Source organism: Pipra filicauda, unplaced genomic scaffold (genome assembly GCF_003945595.2).
Source record: "Pipra filicauda isolate LSUMZ 115617 unplaced genomic scaffold, ASM394559v2 scaffold234_size1211729_pilon, whole genome shotgun sequence".
NCBI lineage: Eukaryota > Metazoa > Chordata > Aves > Passeriformes > Pipridae > Pipra > Pipra filicauda.
Window position 1 is genome coordinate 357,685 of NW_024104348.1, and position 7,417 is coordinate 365,101.

The 7,417-nt window shown below is 40.9% G+C and overlaps 1 protein-coding gene across 4 annotated transcripts in view; it reads left to right on the forward strand.

Moving 5' to 3' along the window:
• Nucleotides 1-6,777, forward strand: part of TSPAN9 (tetraspanin 9) — a 172,387-nt gene extending 165,610 nt beyond the window's left edge. For all 4 annotated transcript variants that reach the window (XM_027722101.2, XM_039381612.1, XM_039381613.1 and 1 more), the window contains 4 exons: nucleotides 715-816; nucleotides 1,412-1,543; nucleotides 1,668-1,751; nucleotides 2,726-6,777. In XM_027722101.2, coding sequence (XP_027577902.1) covers nucleotides 715-816; nucleotides 1,412-1,543; nucleotides 1,668-1,751; nucleotides 2,726-2,797 — 390 coding nt within the window. In that variant the 3' untranslated portion in view covers nucleotides 2,798-6,777. The remainder of the gene's footprint in view (nucleotides 1-714; nucleotides 817-1,411; nucleotides 1,544-1,667; nucleotides 1,752-2,725) is intronic.
• Nucleotides 6,778-7,417: the final 640 nt, after the last annotated feature.

The following is a 7,417-nucleotide window of genomic DNA, read 5'->3' on the forward strand; positions in this document are numbered from 1 at the left end:
TATGCCAGGACCATAATCCTTTCTCTGCTGCCAGCTCACTAGTGTCAGAGGCAAGGTGCATTCTTACCTGCATCTGGGACTCCGAGCTCAGACTGAAATTTATACAAGAAATGAGACATCTCAGATCTCTCATTAAGCATTCCAACTTTATCCTCTAGGAAAAGAAGCACACAGTTGAAAATCATAAATCCTAAAAGTCTGTTCCCACAAGGAGAATGACAATAATGTCTTTTTTCAATTGATTTTGTACTGACTATTTACTATAGCCTGCCTGAACTCAGAACCCATACAAAGATAACTCTGTTAGAGCTGGAAGGCCAGAACTCTGGCCTTAAAGTAGGCCATAGGTTAAAGGCAGGAGAGGCTGCTGTGGGGTGTTGACAACAGCTATCTCTGGCAAGGTTACAGTAAGCTCAGCAGATTTATGCTGTTGATGTTCAGTTAGTTTGAATCAGATGATGACTACAGGATGGACTCTTGGCAGAGGTCTCATATCTCAAGAGAATTAATCCAGTATTTTGCAATCTCAGGGAGAGACTAGGCCTTGGCAGGTGCTTAAAAGTCCCACTGATTTGTGAGAGTCTTGAAGCTTTTCTACCTGCGTTAAGTTTGTGGTGAGAGAAGTTAAGAGACAGATGTTCTATATGTGTGTCTATACCATTTGGTCCTTTCCTCTGAATAGCATTAACTTTCTCTATCTTTTACATGGTGCAGGTCAGTGAGAGTGCAAAGAAGGATTTGAAGGAAGGAATGAAGCTATACAATTCAGAAAATAATGTTGGACTGAAAAATGCATGGAATATCATTCAAGCAGAGGTAATATATTTTCTCAATTAAAAAAAAAATAATTTGTTCATGAAGCCTGCTGCAGTCTGTTAAGTGTGGCCTCCATGCCAAGTCTAAAAGATGGCTAATGCACGTTTTGGTTTCTGATTTTGCACTCCAGAACATCCAGGGTGTATTGTGAAACCCAAGATCAAAGTGTACTCTGTAAGGTGAAAGATGCTCACCTGTCTGAGATTCTCTGTGCCTATCACAGGCATAGAGATGATCTGAAGGAGCAGGGAGGCAACAAAACCTGCATAGGTGGAACTGAAGCTTTGGCAGGCTTTTGCTGTTAGCAGTTGAGGGCAGATTACCTTATGTTTTGGTGTTTGGGCTCACGTCTCTGTGACAAGAAGACTAACGTACCTTGGACATGGAACCATTTATTTTCTTTGATTTTGGTTTTTCTTTGTGTTTTTAAGTATTTGCATTTAGAGGTCAGCGACCACAGAAGACTTTAAAACTACAAAAGTGTTGTGGCAACCCTTTGGAAAATACAGAGTGGTTTAGTGGAAGTACAAGTTTGTGGTTGTGTGTGATTCACAAATTGTGCTAGTTAATTTATTAATGCTTTACTTTTGGACAGATGAAATGCTGTGGTGTGAATGACTTTACAGATTGGTACCCAGTCCTGGGAGAAAATGTTGTTCCAGACCGATGTTGTACAGAAAACTCCCAAGACTGTGGAAGGAATTCTACTGAATTAGTCTGGAAAACGGTAAGGCTCACTTTGCCCAGGTAAGGGCAATCTTAGGTAGGGGTGGGAAGGAACAAAATAGAGGGAATGCACATGAAAGAAAATGTGACCTTGGGGTTTCAATTTTCATCTTTCATCATTTCAGGGATGTTATGAGAGAGTTATGACCTGGTTTGATGACAATAAGCATGTCCTTGGTTCAATTGGGATGTGCATCCTCATAATGCAGGTAATACTGGTATAATGTTTGTCATGTGTGATGGCTTTGATTCGCTGTCAGCATTCTTGATTCTGCTGTGTGAAAAGTGATGCTCAACTGATTGAGTTGGAATATTATTTCAATAATGTCAGATTTGTTTTATGAGTTCATATAAGGCCATCTGCTCAGAAAGGAAGCAGGTCGGCAGTGAGTCCTGCAAAGAAGACATGCTGGAGTGGGGTTTTGCCTCCACCTGTGTTTTGACTTCAGAGTACTTCTTTGGAGTTCACATATTTAGCCATTTGTTATGCTGTCCCTTAGGGAACTGGTTGTTTTTTAATTTTGGAAGCAAGTTCTAGAAATTCTCAAAATGAATCAAGTCATGGCCACTCAACTGAGTAGGTCAACGTGTTTTAAAAAAGAAATGCAGAAATATCATAATAATCTATTAAGGTTTTGGAGTTCCTGTTCTAGGGATGTGGTCACAGCACTAAGCCGACCAGAGTTCAAGAAACATTTGGACAATGTTCTCAGGTACATGGTGTGATTTTTGAGGTTGTCCTGTGCAGGGCCAAGAGCTGGACTCGATGATCCTTGTGGGTCCCTTCCAACTCATGATATTCTCTGATTCTATCACTCCTGTACTTTTGGGAGATGATACCTGGATCTGACATTTTCAGTCACAGTTACCTGGCTAAACAAGCACAAGTTGTTGGGTCAAAGGGAAGAGTGACTCTTATGTACTGATTCTGAAAAATTGTTGCACATATGACAAAGAGCCCTGAGAGCTTTTTGCCTCCATCTGTGCTCTGACAGATACAACCCTGGACATCACTGTGTGCCTGAACAACATACATTCAAGTTTACTGCTCAGTGTTGAAGCTTGAGAAATATGGCTAGTGTAGAATGACTGTTGAAACTACAGCTGGGCCATGAACACAGGTCAGCAGTGCAGTTTTGGAAGCCTTCCTGTATTAAAGCCCTTACTGTTTGTTTTCCTTCAGATTCTTGGCATGGCCTTCTCCATGACACTCTTCCAGCAGATTCACAGGACTGGCAAAAAATATGATGCCTAAAGCCTCTGAAACATTATCACATCAACCCTTCTGTCTCATCATAAAAATGAACACAAGGAATGACCACAAGGAGCATCACACTTAGCCCTGCTGAGGAAATCCGTCCCATTGACTGATCCACTTTGTTACTTGTTCAGTTATTATCACAATTTATTTGACTCTTTTTTTTTCTGTTTCACATTTGCCATTTATTTGCCAAAGAGGGGGAAACCCCCCCAAACAAATGGATTTTCTACACGAAATCATAGATCTGCTCTAAGAATGTTTCTTAACTTAAGAAAATGTTTTGCTCTACTAATCCATGCTATATGTGCAAAAATTACATGTGTTCAACTTCAAGTGAGAATTCTTCAAAGTCTTCCATTAAGTTTTCAACCGTTATATCCAATTTACTGGAAGACTCGGAAAAGCCACTCTAACTGAGAGTCCTAGGAATTGGAGCTGCTTTGCTTTGCAGCTTCTTGTACCTTATGGTGTATACTTTTTTATTATAATAATGATGATGATGATTATTATTATGATGGATATAGCTTAGAATTTAGTTGCCTGACTTATAACTTCTTACTGGTTTTGGTTTTACACATTTATTGTACATTAATTTGAGAACCACTGTGCGATCTCCAGAGGACATGTTTTTCAAATTTGACAGTTGGTGCAGGCAAAGACACAACTTTTCTCAAGTCCATGGGGAGGCATCGTCTACCTTTATCAGGGCATTGATGCCCTTACTGTAACAAAGGTGTTCCTTTAAAATCAGAGACTCTTTCCTCAGATGGAATGCAAAGCCTTCCCATTGGACCAGATATGAGCTTCCTACTTCTGTGAGGCAAAGTTTCAATGCCTTTACTCACCCAAAGCAGTGCCTGGCTGCTTTGATGTCATGCTACTTTGAAAGCTAAAAGCACTGACTAAGCAAGTTATTGCTAGCACAAAGGAGAGAGATTGCAGTCTGACCTACTGGCAGCAGACTTCACAGATTGTGTTGTCTGCTTCAAAAAGTTTGCCCAAGGCATGGCGTGCTGCTGGATGTGAAGGAAGGGGATGGCAATTTGATGGCAACATTGGCATGCCATGCCCTTCATTGTAGGAGTTTCCTCAAGCCAAAGACAGTTGTCTCCCTGAGGTAGAAAAGGTGGTTTGATTAAAGGTGACCAGATGGTGCAGGAAAGGGCAATTTCCAAAACAGCACTCAGAGATGATTTGTGTTGTCACACCTTCAGTACAGAATTGATTCTTGCTGATGGATTGCCAAGTCCATCCCTTGGGGTAGTTTACTCCATGCATATTTTTACCAACATTCCCATTAGAAAACTTGAACATATATTTCTCTACTTTAAATGCTTCTTCATTGCAAGGAACCCCATTTACCCTTTGTTCCAGGTTTTTGCTATTTTGTGAAGGAAGAGGGAAAGGCTCAGACATTGGAGGATGTTCTGACTAAATTTCAGTCAGGGCTTGACTCAGCTCTGAAAGAAACATAGCTGTTTACATTAGCAGCTGTCAGAATCAACCTTCAGAGGTTACCTTATCCAGTGTCACTCTCAAAGGGGTACTGACATATATGTAAGATGGGGTTCACTATGACAGTATTGGGTTGAGTTTCAGAATCTGTTAAGGATGGAGATATCGTGCCTTTCAGAGCCATGCCATGTCAAACTACTCCTCTGGTAAACAAAATTCTCCTAACGTCCAATCTGAATATTTATACTTTAAGCTCTAAAAAGACACAATTTTCATTGTATCATTTAGCCTATCTTTTCCTTGTGGGCTGAAATAGCTGTTGAGCCACTTTATATCTGAGAGGTTTTAGTCCCCTCTTTATATTCCTAGTAAGTCCTGCATGCATCTGTACATCTGGCAGCAACAGTGTTTTGTCTGACTTATGTGTCACTTTTTTCAGTTCTTATGAAATCAGTGTGACAGGAAGGAGTGTGAATGTGTGGGTGACAGAGATGAATTTGGGTGTTGCAGTGAAGAAGGTTACTATTTTTAGAGCACAGTCCTTGCCCATATGAGCACAATGCCCAAAGTTTCGCAGGGCTCTTTTTTCCCACTGAAGCAGACAAGGCCATATGGGTTCAGCTATTTCACTTGGATAGCCTTTCAAGGAGTTGGGGAAGAAGCAGAGGGAAAGCACAGAAACTGAATCCAGTTTTACTTCCATTTCTAACAAAAATTGGGACCAGGAGCATCTGAGCCTCACTGGAGATGGCTGTTCCACATTGAAGAAGGGGCTCTGATGCCCAGTGTATTTGCTGCTACATGTAAGACTGTATCCAAAGTTGCTAAGATGCGTTCCCATTTTTGCAAGAAAAGACAGGATGATTTTCATCTGATGGCTCCACTGCATTCTCCCTTTGGGCAGAAGTGCTTAGCTTTCTCTAGCTTTCTCTGGTGCTTAAAAAGAGCAGGGTGCAGGGCTGAGCAGGAGCTTCATCTCTGTCCTTTGGGGTCACACAGTGGTACTTGCCACATCTTAAATTTTAATCTGCAGTCAGTTTTTGTACAAAAATGGTAAAATATATTAGTGAAAGTAATAAGGAAATAAAAAAATGTTTATGAGTAACTCAGAGATGAAATGTGTAGTTGCAAACTCAGCTACTTTGCCTTCCATCCAAACTTATTTTTCTAGAATGCTTCATTCCATTTCATGATCTAGCAGCACAGATCCTGAAATCTTTTTTTAATGACTACTTTTGGCATTTTAAGCACAGTATTAAGTGAGATAGTTACATGAGCTTCATGTATTCATCTCTACGAAGCCACCTACAGGAGAGGAGTCAAAAGCAGGACTGATTTGTGTCTCTAGCTGAGTCTCTGATGTGGGAAGTGAAGACAGACATCCTCAAAGGAGCAAAAAAGTAATACCATTTTCAAGGCAGCAAAAAACAACTCTGGAAAGTGTGAGGCTGCATCAGTCAGTTTGTCAGAGAAGGCACAAATTATCCTGTAAACTGGTCAAAGGGAGCTTTGGCTCATGTATGTATGCACTTTTTTTGCTTATGCTGGTAGGTGGCTATCTGTGTGTTTTCCCCAAATGTCACTCGGATTATTTAACTATAAGTTTTTAGCATGTTTTTAAATAAAAACTGATACTGAGTAAAAGTATCTTTAATATACACAAATATTGATTTGTATAAATGCATACCTCTCTGTATCTCTAATTCATGAAAGCACAGTTCAAGTCTGTGAAAGTGCTATTTCTCTGAGTGTTCCTTCAGACTGTAGCATACCTGCTGTCTTACTGTCCTTTGTGCTTGGAAGCTGCAATAGAACTTAAGCAGAGACAAAACAGGAGAACTGCCTGAAGAACCTCTACTTGAAAGCTGATGAAGTGTTAACAGTGAATTCTGTTCCCTTCTGGACGTACCAAGGCTGTTAGTTACAGGAAGCCCAGGTGGAAGGTGCTCAAAAAAAGTGCCCATAGCATGTAAGATGTTAAAAACAATGACATAAATGTCTTCAAGATGACAGAAGATACCTTGGGTGTGTCATGCATTGAGTTCCTGGACTATGGTCGCTTTAGGCCAACTCTCCTATCCTGTGTCAACCCCCCCATTTGTATGCATGTAATACAAACTCACACACAGGAGGGGTGCAAACAGGGGGCAGCCAAACTGATCCTCGAGGTCTTTCTTGGGCAACTAGTGGTCACACATAGAAAAGGTCAAGGGGAAAAGGGTGTTTTCCCATCAGATGGTTCTTGGGAGCAGCATGGAATAGCCCACACATAATTCTGATGTAACTTCTTTCCACAGAGTTGAGCAGCTTCATCCTGTAGCTGGCATGGGGAAACCTGGAGATGTCTGGCTGTGGGCTAGCCATCTGTTGTGCAGTAGATAGTAGACACTAAGAAACAACATGCCATTCCCACCGGGTGATGTTTGCACCAGTGTTTCTTCTATGCAATACCTACTTTCGCCTTTATATAAAAGATTTTTACTAGGATGATATAAAAATAAAGCATTTTTTCAAAGGTGCCTCTTTGAGCTCGTTTGTCTCCTAACCCCACCAAAACCAAAAAGGGACAAAAAATTCCAAACGGTGACTGACAGAGATCTACTCCAACTCCACTGCACTTGAAATCCAGTGTTCTTGAAACTGTTGCATCTCTGAAAAGATTCCCCTCCTCCACCCTGCCCCAGTCCTCTCTCATCCTTCAAAACAATACTCTAATAGAACAGAAATAAGTGTGAAAAGTACCCAAAAATGGGAAAATGATTTTGAGAGCCTGTTAATAAAGGAAAGAGATTGCAAGTCTCCCAGAGAATATAGAATAGCTGAAGAGAGGACAAAGTAGTAGAGAGCTTGAAAGACATCCAGAGGACACTGAGAAGTCTCAGACAAAATGTGAAAACTGATTAACACTCAGACAGAGAAAAACTGCAGAATAGCCTTCCAAATGCCAGGAAAGTAGAAGATGGCCTGAAAAATCACCAGATGAAACTGCGGAGCCAAGCAGAAGGGAACAAAGCAACAGAGGGTCTGAAAGAGATTCGGAGTATATAAATTAGCCTCAGGGAAGGGAAGAAAGCCTGTAAGTGCTCAAGGAAACAAAATACAGCAATGACAAATTGGCCAAGAAAGAAATAGATAAGGCAAAGAATCCCTCAGAGAATA